Source organism: Euwallacea similis, chromosome 6 (genome assembly GCF_039881205.1).
Source record: "Euwallacea similis isolate ESF13 chromosome 6, ESF131.1, whole genome shotgun sequence".
Lineage (NCBI taxonomy): Eukaryota > Metazoa > Arthropoda > Insecta > Coleoptera > Curculionidae > Euwallacea > Euwallacea similis.
In genome coordinates, this window is record NC_089614.1 from 4,521,635 (window position 1) to 4,546,371 (window position 24,737).

At 34.2% G+C, this 24,737-nt stretch overlaps 2 protein-coding genes across 2 annotated transcripts in view; one reads left to right on the top strand and one right to left on the bottom strand.

Annotated features, from left to right (window-relative positions):
- The first annotated feature begins 3,064 nt into the window (after window positions 1-3,064).
- On the top strand, window positions 3,065-3,795 carry Tapdelta (Translocon-associated protein delta). The gene is made up of 2 exons (XM_066390837.1): window positions 3,065-3,445; window positions 3,529-3,795. Exons 1-2 carry the CDS (start codon window positions 3,200-3,202, stop codon window positions 3,787-3,789), a joined length of 507 nt encoding a protein of 168 aa, XP_066246934.1. The 5' UTR covers window positions 3,065-3,199; the 3' UTR covers window positions 3,790-3,795.
- Window positions 3,796-4,324: 529 nt separating this feature from the next.
- LOC136409588 (Kv channel-interacting protein 4-like) overlaps window positions 4,325-24,737 on the bottom strand; it is a 51,526-nt gene continuing 31,113 nt past the window's right edge. Inside the window, exons 3-7 of the mRNA XM_066391198.1 lie at window positions 18,851-18,920; window positions 18,075-18,145; window positions 5,417-5,564; window positions 5,301-5,365; window positions 4,325-5,245 (exon numbers count right to left, since the gene is read on the bottom strand). Of these exons, the coding sequence (XP_066247295.1) occupies window positions 5,135-5,245; window positions 5,301-5,365; window positions 5,417-5,564; window positions 18,075-18,145; window positions 18,851-18,920 (465 nt within the window). The 3' untranslated portion in view covers window positions 4,325-5,134. The remainder of the gene's footprint in view (window positions 5,246-5,300; window positions 5,366-5,416; window positions 5,565-18,074; window positions 18,146-18,850; window positions 18,921-24,737) is intronic.

Sequence of the window (24,737 nt, forward strand, 5' to 3'; positions counted from 1 at the left end):
TTTGTGTGCCATGGAATTTTACCTATTTACAGTGGGACCAGTGTGAAGGAATATTTAATCTGTGGCGGCTATTCTGCGCGGCCAATTCCATTTCAATGGTAAATTAACATGTCCGTTGGGGTGTTAGTAGGGTGAACTGTGAGAAAGCATCTAGGGGTGTTACGAAATTGGAGAGTGAGTTAGTGTTCAAAATAACACATCAGAACAAACTTCATGGGGGTTCAAAGGACTTGAATATTTTTTAATTTTAGGCTAAATTTTGCGTTAAGGTTTTTTAAGATATTTTTTGAAAGACAATAATTACATGACATTAAATGTAGTATACGTGTCTACTGGTTGAAGACATTTGTTAGAAATCTGTCACAGGTAATCGGATTTTTTAAGAATCAGCGAAATGAACCTGGAAAGGAACTTCTGGTAATAGGTAACTAACTTATTTCACCTTGAAAAAACTTCTACAACTTTCAAGGTATTTGATCAGCCCTGATTTTCTCAAATTATTTTTCACGTGCCCTTTGTTTATTTCTACGTGCTCGTAGTGTATTAATCATGTGCCCGTAGTTTGTTCCTAGGTGCCCATAATTTATTTATCGCGTGTCTGTAATTTATATTTTATAAACCCCCAAACCATTTTTCATACGCCCCATTTAATTTTTTAGTGCCTCCAGATTATTTGTTCAGTACCCGTAATTTGTATTTTACGCGCCCCGAGATTATTTTTCTTGTGCCCGTACTTTATTTTGCTGTTCCGCTAAAACCGGACTGCCTAATTCGAAATTTTCATCATTTGGAAATCCAGCTACACAGGGTGTCTGGAAATAATATCAAAATATTTTAGGAGATAATTCTAGAGATTAAAATAACAAAAAAGCTCTTATAAACATACCCCAAAAATTGCTTCTTTTAAAGAGGTTAAAATCCGTTAAAGAAGGAACTTGGAAGATGGTTGGTTCGCAATAATTTTGAAACGGTTTGCGCTAAAATTATGAAATTTAATATGACTTAATTAGTTGAAATAGGATTTTTTTTTGTGTTAATAATTGTAGATTATAGTCAGAGGCGTTATATACAAGGAGTCTCTTACGAAAATATTGCCCTAATTTTTTTTGAGTTGGGGCCAGTGTGTTGTTCCTGTATTCTGTAGTAGAGTTAAATAAGGACAAAGATCTTGGGTTTATGCTCGAATGAATCTATACGTTGCTTATTACCATGCAAAAACTGAGTAAAAATGAGGATTATTAATACTCTTCCCAATTGCAGTACCTAGAAATAGATGTTTTTCAAAGAAAGTAAAAAAAACTTAAGACATCCTTGATCGACATTTAAGGATAACTTTGGTGGGGTTAATTTGAGTAAATTATATTTTAAAAAAAGTAATTGTATTAACAATTTAGAAAAATCTGAGTACATCTCTGGATTAAGCGCGCACTGAAATTGATATGCACCAAATTGGAGAAAAAAAAGACATTTTGATAATTCCATGACAAAATTAGAAATCGCATTGGTGTTTCAATTTTCACACGGAAATAGTAATATGCAATATATGTTAATGAAATTTGAAAAATGTTCATTTAATAGGATTTCTAACCCAGTGGCGTATTCATATTTTTTATTTAAAAAATGACTATTTCTCGAATTTTCGCTCCTAAAAAGTTACTTAGTGAACCTTGGTTTTTGTAAAAAAAATATGACTTTATCCAGTACGAAAAAATTTAGTTAACATCTGTTAATAAATGCAAACTTTATGTGTGTACCTTACTTTTGAGTGAGTAACTCTGTATGCGTTTTGAAATATCGATTTTAAGTTAATTTAGTTAAAAATAAATTATACTAAAAAGTAAAATCGAGACCTTTTCACAGATCAAAAACTATCTTGCGTTTTTTTGTCATATGATATACATATTGTTCTCAGCTTGCTAACATCATAGAAACAGTACATACAGTATTTATATTTCGTGTTTTTAATTAATATATTTATTTATACATATGTACATGTATGTAAATATATATTTAAAAAAATATATTTATAATTTTTAAATTAGATCATTGATTTAATAAAAATTAATAAGCTCTTTCATTATATTTTTCACACTGGGTTTTGGTAGTTACAAGAATAGGCTGCCACTTAAGGAATTTTCCAAAAGAAAATATCGAGCGCATTATATTAATAACTATTGCTAAAGTAGAAAATCTTAAGTATAGTGTCTTAGTACTTAGATCAACCTGGAAAACAGAAAATATGCGTAAATGGTTATATATTCGGTTAATTCACCAAATTCCTACAGGTCACTACAGAAAATCTTATTTTGTTTGCAAAGATGTATTTACATATTCCCAATGTTTTCCTTAGAGTTGATAAACTTCCTTCGCGATTCTTAAGTGAGTAATCATCAATATCAATGCTCGGTATCTATTATACGACTTAATCTGCCTTGATTGAGCGATATTAATGCGTAAAACTATGTTTCAATATTAACTGTGATGATCTTAATAGATGTAGTCGTGTTTATTGAAATTGTTTCTTTCATCTTCAAGTGAATACACTTTTATACGTTATTTTACTTCCATCATTAAAATAGTTTTTACATTGTCTACATTATCCCACCTTGGAATATTGGGAATATCACAGAGATCATGTAGCTCACTTATTCATGACGAAAAAAAACGTAAAGCATCTCTAAGTGATTACATGACAGTAAAAATTCTTGTAAGGAGATTTGAAAAATTGCATTTCTTGTCTTTTATGAAACGATAATATATCGACACGGTAATTTTGGTGATAGACAATCCAAGTTTTTCGATATACTGCCCATTACCGGCAAACACGTGTCGCACTGACAGATGATATCTATAAACCCAAACGATGAGTTGGCTTGCGACGTTGCCAAATACCGAATATTCTCAGACTAGCTCATAAGTTATTAATTTAATATTATTTTATTTCCAATATCTAGCCTAAAAAATGCCTTTAGTCAATCAGATGAAATACAAAACTATTCGTATTAATTCCTCCTTTGTCCATTTCATTTAAAACACGTAATTTATTCTTTAGGTTATCACCCATATGGCAACATGGTTTTCCATGTAGTCAACAAAATTTCACTTCCAACATTCAACCTCTACGTGGCGGACTAAAAGTTAAAATTGTTGACTGAAAATTGTGTTAGTCGTGCTTTAGTTTCTGTGCAACATACTCAGGATGGCCCAACAAATAATCTTATCAATACTGCTTATAGCTACCCTCGCTGGGCTTAGCACGGCCTGCACGAATCCTCAAGTAACCTCAAAATCTTTCACAACTCAAGATGCCACAATTGTTGCCCATATTGGGTTTATTTCCGAATTTCAAGTAACATGCAGTTCTGGAGCAGTTTTCGGCTTGTATGCCGAGTTGCAAGATCATTCCATAGTTCCTGTAGCAGTTGTTGGAGATAATACCTTTCAGGTAAACTTTAGAAGTAGTATAGTATAGCCCCCTTCCCATATGTCGTCTAATTTCTTCCCATTTATTATCAACATCTTTTGTAGGTAAGCTGGACAGAGGATAGCAAGACAGCTAAAAAAGGTCAATACAACATCCGCATATTTGACGAAGAAGGTTATGCAGCTATTCGCAAAGCTCTTAGAGCAAGTGAACCAATTTCTTCAGTACCTGAGTTCTTCACTGTTACAATTAACCATTCAGGAGCCTATAATGGTCCCTGGTTAAGGAGTGAGTTTGTTGCAGTTATTGTTTCTTTGCTTGTATCTTACTTTGCAATTTCAACAAAGGCAAAAATTGTATCTTAAGTATTGGGACACTTTGTATGGGTTGTGTGGGGGGGGGGGGGGGGGGGGGGGGGGGTCAATTCTTTATTTACTAAGAATTTACTGTATGTGTAGATAACTGTAATTTGCTTTTACTCCTGATTTGATTGTTCATCAAATCAAAAATCTTTGTCATTTAGTATTTATTTGTTTTTTGTAAATTTATTTAATCATGAAATAAAGATGATTTACCTAAATGAAGCAACAATTTTATTACTAGGCTCTGACCAATAAATAACATAAATCTATAATATACAAGCCCATTCGTCTCTTAGATGCATTCACTACCTATCTACACCTACAAAGTTTTTGCAGGAATTGATAAATTTTTATAAGTAAAACTTTAATACTCCGCATTTCAGTTAGTATGAACATTTTACAGTGGTTGAAGTGCCAAAAGAAAAAAGGCCTATATTTTTAATTTGTATTTGCTAATAGATGAAGTTCCAATTTTTGGATCGCCCTGGTATCTTATTTCGGATGGAATGGAATTTGAAGTAATAATCTGAAATTACATAACAGGAATTTTATTAAAGAAATATAGTTTATATACAGAGTGAGAATCTAAGCTGTAGAACTTAAATTGCATAACCATAGTATATGAACTATATTATTTAAATTTACAATAACAACTCTGTAGACTGGTGTAAGTATCAGCAAATTCATAATTTTTAATTAGGTATGTAACTCGGTAATGCTTGAACGTATTAATACTCAGAAAAATATTCTTAACTTTCTCAAAATTTATACTAAAAAAGTTTATATAACAGTATGAGTATGTCTAACATTGTTTCAAATGCATTTTGAAACACATCTTGACAAATTGGCAACATTAGAGTAATCTAAGGAGTTGTAAGCAATATCTGTGTATCAATATCTATATCAGCTTATCGAGGAATTTTCTGTATATTATGGTGCATAAAATAATTTAGAATGTAGTAGCCTAAAACAGCTATCTTTAACACACAAAGTTCACAATTAGGTGTTTCTATGAAGTTTTCTACAATACTTAAATTTGAAATTTACATCTATGGTCACCCTGCACAATGTTCGCTTACAGTTAAATATTGTATTAGAATAATAACAAGAGTCTAACAGTTAACCACTTAGAGGGTACAAATGAGACAACAGTACATTTACGTTGAAATTAGAAATAATCACTTATCTAACAGATAAATAAATGAAATTGTAGTTTTAGCAACACTGTATACTAGTGAAATATATAAGAACACTATAATTATATCCATGGTTGCAACGTACCTAAAGTCTAAAGCTAGAAATGGTCACAGGTAAATTGGTACGATTCAAGGTTTAGGTACGAAAATGATCACAATACGGTGTCTAAAGTTTCCAAAGATTTGAGAAATCTTTCATCCCTGGACACCCAGTTGATGAGTTCTTCGATAGTGATGACTCCGTCTTTGTTCGTGTCTATGAGCTTAAAAAAAGTTCACTAGGTGGAAGGATTTTTAATAAAAGCATTACAAACTTACATGAAAAATTCTTTCAACATGTTCTTTTGCAGAATTGTCTTCTACTGCCGGTTGAGTGGCACGACCTAGAAACATTTTTAGCCACACAAAAATATTTGTGCACGTCATTTTCTTACCCAGCATTTCATAGATACTGCTAACAACATCCACCATTTCAGATTTGCTTATCAAGCCATCCCCATTCAAGTCATATAATCCGAAAACCCATTGGAGTTTCTCTTGAATAGTTCCTCTTGAGACTTTGGAAAGGATGTTCAGGAAGTCCTGCAAAGCGATTTGTTTGAAAAGACATCGGTCAAGCACTATTGTTACGGGCGAAACTTGTTGTTTATTATTTAATACTCTGAGTTAAAAATAGACTAATCGATAGTTAATTTGGCGTCAAATTCACGAAAAGAATTTGATGAAGTTTTTGTTATTTTTTAAATTTTGTCGTTTAAGTTTTTATACATTCAAGCAGTGTGCTGAGTTACCTCCAACCAATGCCCTGATTTACGCCGATGTTAAATAATTCATCAAATGCGGGTTTCGCCGAATTGAAGAAGTTAAAGCAGTTTTACAATAACAACTAGTTGATATTTATGGCAGGCTCCAGTATCTATTCATTGGGGGCTCTTGGGACGTATGATAGGGGGTTATTTCCAAAGACGAGAGGGCTCTTGAGCCATCTGATAAGGGGTTATTTGAAAAGACAAATTGTCGTTTCATGTTTTTCCAATTTAAATTACACCTGTAAATGCCTTATGCCTCGGGGTGGAAATTTATTATCCTCAGCCCGAGTTTCGAGAGGATGAGGTGATAGTGGGGGAAAGAAGTTTAACCAACGGGATGCGATATATTCTAGGAACAAGACATTTTATTGTGTTAGGAATTTTCCAATAATTTCCTTTTCAGGTGGAACGCTCTAGGTAAACGAGCTCTCTCCGCTTTTGACAGGACAATACATAGGGACCAACCTAACATTTATCCTGGAGACAATAAGCCGGTGTCCTAAGAATCGCCTTCTGAAAGGGGAGGAATTTGAAACGGCATTATGTTTGTAAGGTTTTGTTAACAAGATCCTGGCTCGAAGACCATTATGGGGATTTTAGAAAGTGACATTGGGTTTCTTGCATCCATAAACAGGTAGAGCTTGTGGATATAGAGCTATCCAATCGAATGTTTCGTCAAAAGCAGAAAAAATTCGAAGAAGAGGTTTTGAGCTGATTTGCCTAAAATTCACTTTTGATCAATATTTAGATATTAGGTTCGATAGTTGGATATTTCGTATTTGGTAAAAGTAACCTTTGGATGAAAATAACGAAAAAATGTATGTTTTACGATGCATCGTAGCTAAGATGGTTAAATTGGGGGAGAAGTTTAACAATAATTATTGAAGGATTTTTTAATTGTAATGACGATTTTCGAATATTCTGGAAACTGAAGATTTTGTGTTTTGTAGGTGTCTTCGGAAATAAGCGCGGGAATTATCCTTGGAGTTATAATGAAAATTAATTCAAAACAGTATCACATAAATCCGATTTTGGAACTGTTTACCTACTTGGAGTAGAATCACCATGAACGTAAACTGGAAAAACAGTTAGCGTGTAAATATATGTATGTATAACGCCGAAATGGGATCTCCCTCTATGAAAACTGGCTCCAGGCACGAAGTAAAAAATAATATACCCCCATATGTTGACAGTATCATCATTTTGCGTATTTTTTACCAACTCAGTCCCTCTTTTCATTCAGTTTTCTGGGCGAAATATGGCTTTAAATCACTTTCTAACAGATTGACGAGTCATTTTTTGGCTCGAGCTTATTCCCCGTTTAGCCGTGGTTAGCATAAGACCTAAAGCAATCAAGTGATAAGTATTACAAATCGTTCCCCTTTGGGGTTATTAAATAGTTTGCGTATATGCTCCGAGCTGTTATCTGAATTGTCCACAATTCAGCGGAGATAATTCAAATAATGTAACGCATTTGAGCCATGTTTCGGCTGTTGAGAAATTAAAAATACGAAAACTTTCTTGTCGATAATAACTTTACACGTTTGACAAGAATAACTCTTACATTTAGGAAATTGCCTAATGCTACAGTGGTGCGTTTTATAGATGCGGTTATAGCGTTTAATCTGTTCTTCACTTATAATTAATGGACTATAGTATAGGTCTAATCAGTATAAAAGCCCCAACGGACTTCACGCTTCCTAGATAAGGCTTGCTTATAATCCTCTATGATTGGAAAAGGGTATAGGGCAAATATTTGTTATGTAAAGTATTTTTCTACCTTAAATGGCAATCATGTCTGACACGTAGTTATACGTTATATCGTAGACCCGAGAATGGAGCTTAAATATGATATATCGCCTGAGGTACAAGCGTACTTATAAAGGGTGTCCCAGAAACAATTGTATAAATAAGTATTTGCTGCTAGAGGGTAAAAAAATACGGCGATTGAGATAAACTTGCTTCATACAAAAGTTATTTGTTTTCATTCTACAGGGCTTCAAAGTAATTTTTTTAATTCTATAAATTGGGAATAAATCTAAGAGTGCTCGATTTAAAGTTACATATTTTAAACTGAATGAGGAGGGGTACTTGACCTTCTTGAGAAACGACTTACCTCAAGTTTTGAAGGACTCCTCTAGTTCTTCTAGCCTTAAGACAATGTTTTGGATTTATGCAAGAAGGCGCTCCTGCTCATCACTCTATACATGCAAAGGAGTTCTTGACTATGAATTTTCCACATCGATGGATTGGTTGGGGTAGGAAAAATCTGTGGCCCCCACGAAGTCCCGACTTATACCCACTAGATTTCGTTTTTTGGGTTTTTTTGAAGCCATTGGTATACAAATCCGTACCTAACAGCAGAAAGAGTTATGGGATAATATTCAAGAAGGTGCAAATACAATCAAAAACAATAACCAAACCCTTTTCAAAGTACGATAAAAGTGTGGTTTGACGCTTGGAAAGATAAGAAGATGCAAGTAAGGCCATTAGTTCAACCAAAGATATTATTGATTTCGTTAAATAAAGTACACATTAATCTCAGACATCTGAATTGTGTCCTAACACGCAATGAATTCGATTGCTTCAAATCTTTAATTTCAATTGCTTAGGGAGATAAGTTTTTTTGTAGAGTACTTTTTTGATGTAAAAGAGTTCAGATTAGTCAGATTAGGCTCGAAACGCGCATTTTAAATGAATTTATCATAAAACCCATATAGAAGCAGTTTCAAGTATGTAAATCAAAAACTGTGAGACTTATTCCCATTTTGCTTATTAGTTCTACTTTGACGTCCCATAGAATAAAAACAAAAAATTTTTTATAAGGCATATTTGACTCAAACTTTTTCTCCGCTATCATGCTATACTCCTTTGTACCAATGTTTCTGGGACACTCTGTATACAGAAATGTTGGGTGTAAGGAGCTTAATTTACGCTTCTACTAATATCATCCTTTCAGCAAACAAGTTTAAGGTGGAAATTTAATTTCGACTTGTTTACACACTTATCGAGAAGATGCTTACATATACAGGGTAGCTCAACGAAAACTTTGCATCTCGATTTTCACTATTTAAAATAAAACTGTGTAAAAACGCTCGAACTCGTCGAATTTTGATTCGACGGGGACAATTTTTTATTATATTTTCAACCCTTAAAATTAAATTCCTGAACAAGGGTGACAATTACCCACAAAATTTCTAATGGGAAGGGGCGTCGAGTGATATCTCGTTTTAAAAGTAGTTATGCCCTGATTATTACCTCCAAGTTTGAAGTCACTGCCATTACCTCGTGGATATGACAGCTTGTCAAAGTCTGTGGAGAAAAAAAGCTTTTAGTTCTTAATTAATTTATCGCAATAAGAGCTGCAGACTTAGAAATGAACCTAGGAAGACGTTTAAAAGTGAGTTATCGCTGAATCGTTTTGACGGAGGTGAGTTTTACCCCTCAAATTTTAAAGGGTACTTTTATTTATTTGCATTTTTTTGAAGGTGGGATAAATAAAAAAAATATTCACATTATTTTTATGATCAATTTATTAAATGCTGGAAACGACTGCGATTTGCCTCTATACAATAAATTTTGTTTAAAACATTGTCTTACGTTACGTAACATTTCGGGTGCAATTTGGTGGCACCCATGAACTATACAATTAGGGATAAAACTCATCTCCGTCAAAACGATTCAGTGATATCTCACTTTTAAAGGTCTTCCTATCCTCATTTTGAAGTCTGCAGCTTATATAGTGATAAATTAATTATTAACTAGAAGCTTTTGCTTCACAGACTTTGACAAGCTGTCACATCAACGAGGATAATGGCAGTGACTTCAAACTCGGGGGTTAAAAGCAGGGTCTAATTACCTTTAAAATGAAGTATCAATCGACATCCGTTCCCATTAGATATTTTGGGGGTAACTATCGCCCCTGTTCAGGGGCTGAAAATACGATTAAAAAAATTTTTCTCGTCGATAAAAAATCGAGAGGTTCGAGCGTCTTTACACATTTTCGTTCTAAGTACAGAAAATCGAGGTCCAAAGTTTTCGTTGGGCCCCCGTGTATAAGTAAGTGTAGAACATTTAGGATGTGATACTTTTTGCCATCAACACGTCGCAAAGCGTCGCACGTTTACTTTATACGTATATTAGGAATAGGAAAGTGTTTGCCACGGAGAACACTTGTGATATTGTTCTTATGCTTTGAGAGTGACAAAAATATTCGCATGGACAAAGGGTGTTTGATTAAAAAAAAAACGCACAAAGTAAAACGGCGGGAAGACATTTTGTCTTTTTAATTAAAATGCCCTCGATTTGAGTTTCAGCTCTGACGGGGAATGGCTTAAATTGGATATTTAATAAAAACATTCGACATATTTTTCAGGTGCCGGATTACGGCATGATTAACAAAACTGTTTCCTTTTTATTGGTTATGCTTGTCCGTTTGATTTAATCACACGCGGGTGGTTTGAAATTGCATTACCTTACCTCGGTTAAATCGATTATTCAAATTTATTTTTAACCCTCACATCGGTCTATTTTTGTTCTGACTGATGTGGGAATAAATAACGTCCAGAGTTAAAAGAATTATCGGCAGGACTTGATTAGCTTTGTTCGAAGGATACACTGAATATTTATGCACTATTAGGACAGTTCTCAACAGAGACTTGAAATAAATATTTTCCATCGATAGCACAAGTCAGTGAACGACCAAGGAACCTCAAATGGAATGTTAATATCGTTAACTACCCCTTCAAGTCTTATCTGTGAAAGTCTCGCATTGTTGGGAAGTTTATTTAATGACTTTTCCAGTTACCGTAGGAGGGCTAAATCCTACATGAAAAACATCATCATTGAAATTTAATTAACTTGCTAAAGCAAGCACCCATCGTCTCTAATGTTTGGTTACTCTGAAGTTAGGAACAACAAATTCGAATGCATCTGAAACTAATTGTAAGAGAATTTGCCTTGTACAAATTGCAGTGCCGAGAGATACAGGAAGCGGAAGAATTCGTAACAAAAGAATTTCTGAAACACCGAAAAACTCTGAGTCTGAAAATACATAACTGTTCAGAACAAGTGGATCTAATAGCTTTTGGAAAATAGTCGAGCAAGCCATGAAGTACCTCGGAAAGTAGTAAAAATCAGCAGCTGAACACGATATTTTCCAACTGTAGAAAAACCGCAGCGAACAATGCTGAAAACTGTTGAGGCAGTGTTGGCTGCAGAATTTGCAATAAAACAAATTACAAGGAAGAAATACGTTATTTTCGAAAAGCCACAGGTCTGGATCTGAACAAAGAACTGAAATATCGATGACAAAACGAAATGAAAGAATAAAATTCCAAGGAATTGGCAAAAATTTTAGCAAATGTGTTTTTTGAACAATGTCTTGTATGTCTTGTGCCTCAGCAAAAATTTTATATCTGTTAATGCCATTATATCAGGAGCATAATCTATATGCGGTGAAGCTTAGAAAAGACCTCGTTCACACCAGTAGAGAGATTGAACAGAACGTTAGTAGCGAAGGTAGAGCTCTATTTATGGTATTTATTCTGAACTAAGACGGAAGTTCTGGGACAGTTATGACCCAGATATGTACGGCGAGACACCTACAAGAGTGCAACAGTCATGCAATTGTGACTCTATCAAGTATAGAGACGGAGTATGCGAACATTTCCAGACGTCAACAAGAATAACAAATAACTTTACGAATAATTGAAAGATATTCCAAAAGTAACAACATTTCGAAAACATTTCTGCGGCAAGTTCAGAAAAGTCCCCAAATTAATCTAAACACGCAGTTGCTTTCACAGAATTTTTAAAATTGCCAAAAAAATCTGAGAAGTTCGCAAACTTATTGCGTGTATTTGAAATCGTGGTATCAGTTTTTCCTTGATTTTTCAAAAACGCTTTGACAAACCGAGTTTTTTAATGCACCAATATTTTATACTTTTAATTACCTTTAGTGTGAGATGCAACTCGGTGGGGGTGCCACTTAAAATTTGCAAAGAGGGGTAGCAGGGTGGCAAGGGGTGACAATTAGGTTTACGCAGATAATGTCAAAAGTGTTCCCCTCGCATCCTGGAAGATCGCCTTACTCGGTACTTTCATACGTATTTCCGTTTTTACGATATTTGGGGTGGTAAGTTTTCAAATGAACACACTGTACATCTCTTGAGTAGGTCTTAAAGGATTCCAAAGTAGTGCAAAAATTATGTCCCTCTTACATTTTGAAGCATCCGAAAAAAGGTATAATGCCAGTTTAAAATGGATTCCATACTGCGCCTCTAGTTTTGGCGAGCAAATGTATGAGTCAATGGAAATCGCTTTTTCAGTTACGAACAAAATCAATTTCGTTGCTCCAATATATTGAAAAAGTTCTTCGAGTTATGGTCAATCCTTAAATAATGAGACAACCTGTGGTTAGAAGGTTCAAGAGTAGGGGTATAATTAAAGGGATGTCAAATGAGCAATGTGGGGTCAGAAAAGAGATATAAGTTACATTAAAGAACACATTTTGGCATTTATTATTTGAAACCATGCTATGAAGAAAGTAATATTGGACGGCCTTTTTCTCGGCCACCTATAAATTAAAAACAACATGAGAACGATTAAGTTTATGACCTGTATTAACTATGTGCACAGTCAGAGGACCCTCATAATGCGCTGTATTACAAAGACTGATTTTTATTTACCAGTGAAAGGGGCAGTGAAATAAGTCGTAATTTAACCGGAAGTTTATTTCCAGCCTAGAAAGGGGTGAAAAATTTACTTGATGTCGTTTTAATTAAAAACGACACTATTTTATGTTAGGCTTGGATTAGATTATCATAATATATACGCTGCAGGGAGTATGGGCTAATAACGAATAAGCTTTGGTGAATTTCCAGTACGGATTTAAATTAAAACCCGGAGATTTAGTCTATGTATATACGCATCGTTGAATTTCTGTTTAATTACGCTTGAAACATCGATAAAGCAAAGAAACATCAATGTTAAGTTTTCCCTTGCTGTGCACCGATTCGAACCCATAATGAGGCTCAGTTCATACATTTATGCCTGCTTGGGGACTCATTAATCTAATTGCAATTAACGAACCTTTCATTGCATGTTCAAATTTATTTACGCTATAGAGTTTTATTAGGTAAGCTTTGATACGGCACTGTCTAGCGCTAGAATAATTAATTTCCCTCTGTTGCTGAAACACAGCTTGAAAGAGAGAAAAATGAGATTTACCCAAGAGACAGTTTATTTCTCGTCCAGTTTCAGCAAACTTTCGCTATTAATCTGTACTTTGCGGTGCCAACTTTTCAAACAACGCTTTAAGGATATTATTTGATTTCACTTAGATGAAACTATAAGGCCGAAAATATGTTACATATGACAATTACCCCTTTTTATTAAACCCCCGTCACATTTGAATCTCAAATACTAAAGGTTGTTTGGCTTTGTTTAAACCTGCCTCAATTCTTTCCTTATTGTTATGCATATTTTGGCTATTGTTAGTATATATGTATGTCAAAAATATGAATCTGAGTGTATCATACAATCAGGAATTATGTTCTGATAATTGATTCTGATAATGTCACAGATGTTGGGTAACCGATTATCGTTAGAGTAGCAGGGAGCAATTAAATCACAATACGTTTAAGAGCATTCAATACACTCAGGAAATCCCAAGCACGAGTTACACCCCAAGGTGCGATTATTAAATTGAATAAATTATGTTCGAATAGACTCTAGTTAGACTCTAATGAATACATTTATTATTCCAGGTCTTAAATCCCAGGTAATTGGGAATACGTTTCCTTTTGGGAGATTGTGGGGCAAGCTTATCAGTATAGATCGGCAAAGGAGTAAATTTTAAACAACTCCCGGCGAGGTAACTCAGTAGACCGTAATTTAAGCTCTGCTCATAACACTTTTTACCTATAACATAAAAAATTTAAAGTATTACAACAGGAAAATCCTCTAGAATTTTTTGAATATTCTGGATCGCTATGTCGCACGGCCGTTATGTTGTACTTTCGTTGTGACGGTGAAAATCAGTTTAAATCAGTCTTACGCCTCCAGCGTTTTCATATGCGTCTAGGTAATGAAATTGCCAATTTGATGAAACCAAAATTCGTCCTTTACTTTTGTAGATAAGAAATCTGGCTGTAAAACCTGACGAAATGGCGATGTGTAGTTCTGATTTAATTCCAAGAAAGAATGTTTCTTTCCCATTTTTATTACCTACCTTATAGTTGGAACAGGAATTTTTTAATTTATATTTTCATTTTTTCCTTGGTTAATGATTGCATTTTAACACCATTTCAGTTGGAAAATCAATTACCTTTCTGTTTCTCAAACGTTCTGTAGCGAATGCGACAAAAAGTTATTTAGAAAAGTTGTTTACGATAAATCTTTATTCCCTATACCAAATTAAAAAATTGTCCCTGAACTTTGATCTCCAACATTTTCTTTTAAGAAAATTTGACACCCGGTCAAAAGATGCAGCATGGTCATATACCTCTACACAGAACATGAAAAACCAAAATTGTTAGAACATAAAAATCCCATTGGAATAGGATGAATTGCCTTTTAAAATTAAAATCAAGAAATTAACAATTTTCTAGAAAATACGTGGTCACGAAAAGGAATGAACTAATCATAAACTAAACTCATAAGTAACAGCTTAAGCCTTATAATAGGCTATAAATAAAGAGTCTTCAGGAATGAAACATAAAAGCAACTACTACAATCTGTTCTTTTTAAACCGCTTCAAGCGCTTAAAAAATCTTCAACGCCCTTTTTAAAACCAGTTTAAAGACTCCATAACCTTAGTAATGTTTTTTTATAAACCCTTAAAACAATAATAAAACTAAATAAAGTTAAAATTCTAAGTCTAAGTCTTAAAACCTTTTTATTGAATGTGGTTAGTTATGAGTTACGAGAAATTTGTCCCGAAAGACGTCATCATTCATAAAATAGATAGTTAAAATATATACGTACTAAGCTACATATTAAAACTCTTGGAGCATAATATTCCTAGAATATCCTCTGAGTATTATACTCCTAGAGTTTTAATATCTAGGTTAGTGCATTAGTATTTTACCCGCGTATTTTATGCGTGATGATGTCCTTAGGGGCGAAACTCGAAAGGCGACTTAACCTTCGAGTTTTAGCTTAATTTTGTTCAAGACGGGAGTTTCTCTGAGAACAATGGATTAATTTTATGATAATGATCAAACTGTTTTGCAAATTTGATAAGATTTCTAAAACAACTTTACAATCATTTTAAATTTCTTCTGAATTGAAAATCCGCTTCAAGTTTATTATTGAAGCTAGGAGCAAACTTTAGCAATTCTTTGTTTGTGAATATGATAATTATACTGCAATAGGTTTTGGAAATTACAGAAACGTAGACTAATTTAGAAGTGTACAAAGATTTGGGATTCGCTTAAATGTAGACCAATGAACTAAAAGAACTGGATGTAGCAACACCTTTACCGTTTCGAGAAATGAGACACTAATCCATGGCAACGAAGTCGGAGGAAGTATTGTCACCATGACCTACGTTTTATGATACACTTACTATAACGTATCTCCAACGACAACATAACGTCACGTTGTGACAAATACATGGCGATCTTCGGGTCAAAAAAATGTCTTCACTTTTAGTGAAATCATTTGCTATATTCAGTTTTTCTAGATCATTGATAAGATTAACACGTGTTTTTATGGAACACCTTGTATATTATTACTGAAATTAAAAATTGCGGTTGAAAAAAGAAGTTTGGGGGTACCAAATTTATAAATATAACTTGCTAAGTGTGTAAAAATGTCAAGTTTCATCTAACTCGAAACGAAAGAAAGACGCACTCTTAAGGCTTATTCTGAGTTATAGAGGTACTCAAGGAGCACGTAAACTCGAATTTAGAGTATTGGCGTATTAGTTCTGAAGAAGTTCTAAATTAAGCTTTTCAGATTTATAAGAATCTCAATTTCCACATTCTTCCTGATTTCAATACCGCTTTAATTTGAAAGTTTTTATGCTATTTCAATTCCGATAGGATCCCAGGAATTGTTGAATAGACCTGAAAGTTAAAACGAGATTGTAACGAATCGAAAACGGGATTACGTGACAAAATTCAAAAGTCGAAACGTTTTCAGATGGTTTTCAAATTATTTGGGAACGTAATATCTGAATAAATGTGTCTTATTTAGGTTTGAGCCGGAGTGTTCATGTTTTCTTTTATTTTGTATGGGAATAATGCTTCACACATAAATAGCAGTGGAATTACACACTTTTGTCAGTTAATACTAACTGAAATTAGCAATCGCCCTTTGCTAAGAGCTCGCACGAAAACAAATTTGTTGCCGTCTTCAAAACTTTAAAAAAATATTATGAAATACGAAAAACAACAAAAGTGAAAAGTGAAATATTCTGAAAATTTTTCGTCTCAATCGTTGAGCAATGGCAGTTTTCTGACATGAGTCATGACATCATTTTCAAAAATTGATTTGATATAAATTATAGGTCTTTGATCATTGTATTTAATTTAACCTCTTTTTTTTAATTTAATTTTCTTTGTTGATGATTACTCTCAGTGGAATTTGTTACCATTTAGTTTCTTTTTATGTGTCTAAGATTAATCTCTTTTTTAATCATAGATAAACAAGTTTTATCCATTTTATATTTTTATATTTTTATTTAATTCTTCAACGTTATCAAAGACATGCTGTTATATATTTGACCTACGATATTCTTTATGTTTAATGTAGTTTTGGGGCTCTTTAATCCTCTTTTTTAAAGGCTTAGAAGTTTCACCGATATAAAATAACGTTACTATTTTTTTTCTCAATTAACTAATCTAAATGACTTTTTTTCCATAAGGTAAAAATCCTCGAAAGACAACCAGCCTATTGTTCTGGCGGTTTGATAGTGTGGAATTTGCTGAAACACCTACCCACTAAAAATCCTCGAGTTTCCATTTGTGACCTTCACCGACCCGGAATTGTCCCTGGGGGATAAAAACATGGGTATCGATAGAGGCTTCGGTGTTTTTTTATTTATTTTTTGTTTGTTTTCTGTTCTGGTGATTTATTTGTGAATTTTAATTTTAATCTAAATAACTGAGAAGGTGTGCAACTGTACACTACTGGTTGTGTGTAAGGCGTTGTTCCCAAACATAATAGAATAAAACAAAAAATAACAAATAGGCGTTAAAAAAAAGTTGAGGGTGAATCTAAAAAATAATCTAGAATAAGAAAAATTATGCCAAGATTCGATGCTGAGTCACAGATGGCAATTCTCAACTGGTGGAAAGAGGATTTGGCATGATATGGTAATAATTTAACTTTATACACTTGGCTACAGTGGCCAGAGCTCTAAACTGCTCCCATTGCGTGCCACGTTGAGATCATCCATTAAATGGGAATTTACATCCAAAGAATATTTGTTTCTCTTATACCAGAGGACGTCTACATAATTTCGCTCCGGCGTATTTTGTGCCGCTGAGCTTGACAAGAGAAATTATCATTTTGTCCAATATATCCCCGGTTTTGACAGCTTTGATTTAGATATATTCCTCCCAAGAAGGCCTTTATATCGCTTCAGCCCTTATCAATTCCCCAATTGATAAATGGTGTTTTGGTCTCGGTGACTGCAACTCCGAATGCAAGTTTATTGAGGTTACACATCAAAAGCTTTTCAAATAGGTCTGGATGGAATAATTCCATATCCATCATTTTATTACATTTTCAATGTGCGAACTAACCCAGAACTTTTCTTTTAACTAACCCGGTCTAGAAAAAGTTGAATTTCTGAGTTGCAAGACGTGGCTGGAAAATGTGCTTCATTAGTTTAATAAAGCTTGCAATGATCAATCCCAGAAATTATTCGAAATCCCAATACGAAGTTTACGACTCAAATGGAGAAAGAAATATTCAATTCAGCGTCTCCATGAATTGTTTCAATAGTTAGGAAAGTTTATCAGGTCGCACAAAGGGGAAATTTTAGGATGGCTTTAGAAACTCGCAGGGAGGCCATTATTAGAATTAAGTAATGTGATTTATAGAAGTTCCGGAAAATAGTTAAGAGAGTTTCCAGCTATGTTGGTTGAAACAACGAAAATAAAACATAAACATGTATGTCTCGTGAGCGGTTTCCCTAATGGTTTGGAGATATCACCGATAATTTCGGTTTCAGCTATCCGGCAATAAGAATGAAAATGTTAAAACGGCTGTGCGGTAAATATTTCCGTAAACAAAAGACCGGAATTCTAACTATCAAGTTTGAACTTACCTCAAAGCTAATTTTGCCAGTTTGTTTCTGTTTCATGGTGTTGAAAACATAATGGGCATAATTCGTGGCATCTACAACAAGAAAAATAACGGCGTTACGTTACAAGCTGAGGAAGAACAAAACGGATGCGCCAATTTAAATAAGGGAAGCCCTTTTGTTGTTTTAGCACGCGTTGTCTTAATTTATTTGATCCTTTGTCGGTAAAACGGACAAAAGATAGCGTTATTTTATGAATCGTCAGAGGTGACATATTAGAAGCATTGGGAGCAACAGTTGGGGTAATCATGAAAACACGAAATGCAGGCGAAATTATGAAGGCCTCTCTTAGCAGTCTCGAACACGCGAACCGGTAACACAAAAAGGGGAACTGGATCTTTTCACTGGAAAATTCAATAACGTCCAAAAGACTTCAGTGAATCAAATATTACTTAATGAAGGCGACTTTATGCTGCTTAAACTAAAAATACTCTACCATTCAACCGTTTTATCCCCTCGACGGTGTTCCGTGAGCCTTCTATTTGACTTTATAAGAGATTTTTTAACAGTGTTCCCCGTTTATAGCCTTATTTTTCACTTGTAAGTAAAATACAGCGGCAGTGGATCCAATCAATCATAAAATAGACATAAAAACCAAAAAGGAGATTTTGAAACGGGAAATAACCGACAGTCTTTACGACGAAACGAGAAAATAACCACAACAAATGGAGCGTTTTAGTACGTTGATCTAGGAAATATGGAACTTGACAGGAATTTAATAGGTCTGCAGGCCGACTTACCTCCTAAAGGAAAAAACTGGGCGAATATGTGCTTAAACGATTCTTCATCCACCATACCAGTAGGACATTCCTAAAAAATCACGGTGATTAGTTAAATAAGAAATCAAAAAGCAAATAGAAGTGTTTTGGCAAAGGCTGGATAGAAATATCATCATAAATTCATGTCAGATTGTATTAAAATTTACTGCGCTACACAGGAAACGGAATACGCAGAAGTAATGGTTTTATTTCAATAATTTTTGGTATCAGTGTTTCTTATAACAAAATATGCACATTATTTTAAAAACTATCGAAATTTGAATGTTGCAATCTCAAAAAAAATCAATGGTCCGCCCTTCACGATTTCATAAATACTCTTGAACACATCTAGATATCGACCTAATGCTAAGAGGACCTTCAGGCCGGAAAAGGGTCCGGCCGTCTAGGTCCGACAGGGAGACTCTCTTTTTTTGTAACGGATTGATGAACGCGTTAAGCACTAACCAGGGTCCTTTGATGTTGTTGCTATTTCTCGAGTGTAGGATGCACCCTGGGGAATTCTGGGAATACCCACTAAACACCCTTCCCACTCTTCGCCCCTTTTCCATTCCAGGACCGCAGTCAGGCATTACTTCAGACGAGTTATATATATATTTTTTCTTTCTGTTTCTCAGGATCATTTCTACTATTTGCGAATCCGCTCTCTCTTCATATTTATCTTCATCACTGCCTTCAATTGCATCTCAGTGTCTCTCTGTTCTCAGTAACAGTTCCGCTCGGGTTTCCTTATTAAGTTCCCCATGCACGTGTTGCCGAGTTATTTTCTCAAACTAGCAAATTTTTGACATTGGAATATCGTGTACTTTTGGTTATCCGATTTTTCGCAATAAAGAAGCTGTGGCCGTTTAGATTCAATCGAGAAACCCCGGCCGTCCAGGTATGACCCCGGCCGTAGTTGGATGGCCGGTGATCCCTGGGGTTCAGATTTTTGCCAAACAAATTCTTTGAATTTGAATTTGAATAATTTATATTCATTACTAATGCAATGACGGCAATCGGTTTTAAAACGATATTTTTGATAAATACATTGGGATATAGGAGATGGATATTATGTAATTGTTTCACTAGTCGTCTCTGCGATAGGACAACGGTTTAGCATTGAACTTGAGGTTAATAATGATGCGTTTTATGGCCGCTTGGAGCAAAATATTATCAGCTCATCACCAGTGTTGAAATCATATTTTGAGCAAAGGAAACCTATGATCATTCAAACTGATTCTAGTCAGAATGCAGAGTTAACTGTGTGTTGCTCCAAGAAGACAGACCTGTTGCTTTTATTTCACGTGTTTCGATATATTGTGAAAATTAATTCAGTCAAATAGCAAAGAAAATAAATGCCATTTAATATTTCTGGGAAATGCTTCACAGCTACATATGTACAGAGTGTTTCAGAACTATGGAATCAAACTTCTAAGGATTGTTCGGTATAACAATATAAGACATCTGAGTATAAGAACCCGTGTTCGTAAAGGTCTTCCAAAGGCACTACGGCCTTATAATGCTTTAAAACAGTTATGTGCAAAAGTGCGTTTTATCGAATTTTAGTACGTTTTATTTTAATTTCTTTGTACAAAATTGTTCAAAATATATTCCTTGAACTCGAAAGCACCTGTGAAGTACTTTTTGCAAAATGTTTATCTTGGCCAAAACTGATAACAGAAATTCTTAGTCGTTAGGTCGACATATTCACTAATTAATTTTGCAAATTTTAAGAATTTTGCAAAGTAATTAATCTTTATGGAGAACTACAGTAATCAAGAACTGGCAGATATGCATCTGGCATATGGGGCAAAAGCTGCTGTACGGTTTTATCAAGAATGGTATCCCTCTAGGCAACATCCTGAATACAAAAAGCTTATTGCAATTTATCGATGACTTACCGAGGCTCGCACTTTGAAACCTAACATATACGGTACAGAAAGAACAGTAAAAACGGTACATTTTGAGGAAGAGGTTCTTAACCGGGTTGCAGAAGAACCTTCGACTAACACTCGTCAAGTTGTGCAGGGTATGGATGCGACCCACGTTTCTGTTTGACGGGTTCTACAAGAGCATCAACTTTATCCCTACCATTTTCAAAAAGTCTAAGGTTTGACTCCAGCTGATTATCAGCCGGAGCAATTTTGTCAATGGCTTCATCAGATTGTCCAGCAGCCTAATTTTTACGTTTGATTTCATGAACGGATAAAGTCAGTTTCACACGAGATAGCATATTCACCAATAAGAATAGCCAGGTTTGGGTCGAAGAAAATCCACACGCGATATTTACCGGAAGTCGTCAGCAATGTTGGTTTGTTAAAGTGTGGTTCGGTATTGTTGATGACCATTTGGTTGGGCCATACCTGTTGCTTAATCGTTTAACGAGGTCTAACTACAGACATTTTCTACAAGACGTCTTGCCGGAACGTCTTGAAAACGTCTCGTTGAACGTTCAACAGCAATTGTGGCTACAACATAATGGTGCGCCTGCACACTTTTCTATTCTAGTCCGTCAATATTTGAATCGTCAGCTCGGACAACATTGGATCGGCAGAGGTGGTCCAGTTCCGTGGCCCCGTAGGTTACCCGATCTAATATCTTTAGATTTCTTTCTATTGGGACATGTAAAGTCTCTAGTTTATGAAACGCCAGTAGAAACAGAACCAGACCTGATTGTAAGAATCACTGCGGCATTTGAAGTCGTTCAAAACGATTATCAGATTTGTAGCCAAGTCCGCAGAAACCATGTACGACGTCTATGTACCGAGTTTTAATAAAGTATTTTTATTTATATTAAGAAAAATAAAATATTTTTCTTAATATTTAACACCCTGTATTTTGGAAACGGTTCATTTTAGGACACACATTTATATAACATTTTCGTCTAAGAGTAATCCAGAGAATCAGCTCTTTAAATATCGGAGCATCCTTAGGGACCACCCTGTATATAAAATCTTTACTTTCAGAGAAAATGACTATCAACTATTTGGTTTTTCCGCTTTGGTAACAAAAACTTTCATTTGGAAATGCTCCAATAGAATAGTTGAAGGGAAAAGGAAGCGGGATTGTCTTGTAAAGCAAAGAGGATTCAGAATGGTCCAGCTGGGAGAATCGTCTTTCTATCTTGTCTGAATTTGTTGCAGTGTTTCAGTTATTATGTGTCTGTTCGTATAGTAATTTGTTGGGCTTCTTTTCTTTGCAATCACGCTTAGTACAATTTGTTCTGTTGTTTGTAGGTATTGTTCGAAGAAAACGAAGTCGTGAAATTTGCCATTTGTCCAATTCGAATAAATTTCAAGAAATCGAGCGGGTCATGTTTACCCACACAAGAGTTTCTGTAAGTGTTCGGATCTCCATGGCAATGAAGGCGACTATTGTTTACGTCCGTTTTCAAGGTAAAGGATGATGGATTTCTGGTTTTTATACCTATCCTTGTTTTTAGACTGAAATTTTATGTAGTCTATCTCTTGCAATTGCTGGAAAACGTCCTCAAACATACCAGAAAGTTGACATTAAAAATGAATGTTTTGCGTATCATCGGGTGACAGTTCGATTTTATTTTTGTAATTTACTCGACTTACCGTGCCGTCAGAAGAAAATGTGGCCCAGAAGCGGAAAAAACATGATGGATGTATAAAATTTAAAGTCTTGCGAGTTTTCTGCAGCAAGCCCGGGTGTTTGCGTCACCTTTTGATGATATTTTGCATAATGAAATTTTTATTATTTTATTTTAACATTTTTATCAAATTCAGTTCATGGAAAATATTCAGTTTTCAGTCTCAAGTGTTTCGTGTTTAAAAATCGGCAGACTTAACAAAATAGAACCAAAACGTGGAAAATGAGGTGTTATCTGCGTTTTCTATTAATATCGCGATATATTTGTGTCGGATTTGTATAAGAAATAATCTAACGAAAACTTAAATTTGATTTTAGTGGCTCTTTTGTACAATTTTTTTGCTAATCGATGAGAAACGAATCAATCTATACGAATCGAAGAAAAAATTATGTATTTTATATGGTGAACACAAAATTTGACTGTCATAACTTATTTTATAACATCAATTTGGCTATGAATATCGCTACTGCAGTAAATTTGCTTTTTTTTGTCTATCAAAATGAATAACTTTTTAAAGAACTTTAAAAAAATGTTTCACATTGATAATAATAGGGATACAAAATCATTGAGTAAAATATATCGCTTATAAAGAGTATTACAACACATTTATAGCTTTCACAAACCTAATATTTTTAAAAAATGCTTAAATACGTATAATTTTATTTAAAAAAAGACGTGTAAGGCATTATTTTCGATGTTCAAATTTTTTACCCCCTATCCAGTTATTTGTACAAACTTTTTATTTTCAAATGAAAAGGTACCCATTGTAGTATATAGAGTGAAAAATAATTCAATAAGAGACGCAATGGTATGCTTAGGATTAAAATTAGATTTACAGTTTCTTTAAAATATTAAATTATTAGATTCCAGATACAGTAACTCACTTTTACATCAAGCAAAATTGAAATTCTTACAATAAATGCTCAAATTGGGCTCCAGTAACAATTTGACAATGATTCATTGGTCCTCGAACTCTTTCATGCAATTATTCAGTGTTGCTTCTGTTATTAATTCTAATTCTGTTTGAATTTTAAGACGTAAATCATCTAAATTTTGTAATCAATTTTTGTAAATGGAATCTTTTAAATGGCCCCACAAAAAAATCGAGGGGCGTAAGATCTGGAGATTGTGATGGCCATTTTATTGTGCCTTTTCTACCAATCTATTTCCTAGGGAAAATCTCATCAAGGTACTTTCTCACAGTCACAACATAATGTGATGTTATACCATCTTGTTAGAACCAAATATTATTGGCTACTTGTTACCCGTTTTCTCCAGGAAAAATTGCGGAGATTGATGGAACTATTTCATCTTTCAATAAGGGCAAATATGATGCGTTGTTTAAGTTCTCCTCTATGAAAAATGTACCGAAGAACTGGCGGCCGATTATGCCCATCCGTACATTAAGTTTTTGCTGATGATGTGTATGCAGAGTTTGCATCCAATGAGAATTGTCTGTAGACCAGTAACTACATTTATGTCTATGATTAGATCCATTTAAGCAAAACGTTGCTTCATCCGAAAATAAAATTCTAGAAAAGAACCTATTATCTCAAGTACCGTTTTCTTGCATCAATTCACAAAATTTTATCCTGCGATCAAAATCTTCAAGCGTCAACTCTTGAGTAAGGGAAATTTTGTATGGATGAAATTTTTGTCATTTTAAAAAATTGCTTTTTTTGCTGATTTTGCACATACATCAAATTTATCCACAAGTTTGCTCGTAGACTGTATAGGGTTTTCATCGATAGATAAAAGAATGTCTAGTGCTTTGTTGGCACCAGTTGCTTTTCGAAGTTTTCCACATTTTGTAGTAGTTTTCACACTTCCAATTTGTTAAAATTTTTTATTAATCCGATAAACTACACTTCTACCAACAGGTTGGTCTGGATATATTTCATTCAATCTGAGACACACCTCTTCATAAGTTCTTTTGCGATTTCTATATCTCGAAAAAAATTAAAATTTCAATTTTTTGCTTCTCAGATAAATTATCATTTTTTTTTATAACTTAACTGTAGTAGGTGCCTAAAAACTAAATTCAACTACTAATGAATTCTATGAAAACCAAAATATTTTATATCTAAAAAATTATTTACATTGAAAACGATTTGGAATTTCTAGGTCTTATTTTTATTTTTTTACTTCCTTTCAAAGTAAAATAACAATGGATTGTCTATTTAGGAAGAAACCCTTTAATCTTTTTAGGATGTGGATTTTGTTCTATATTTTTTTAAGGAAACTGTAGATCCA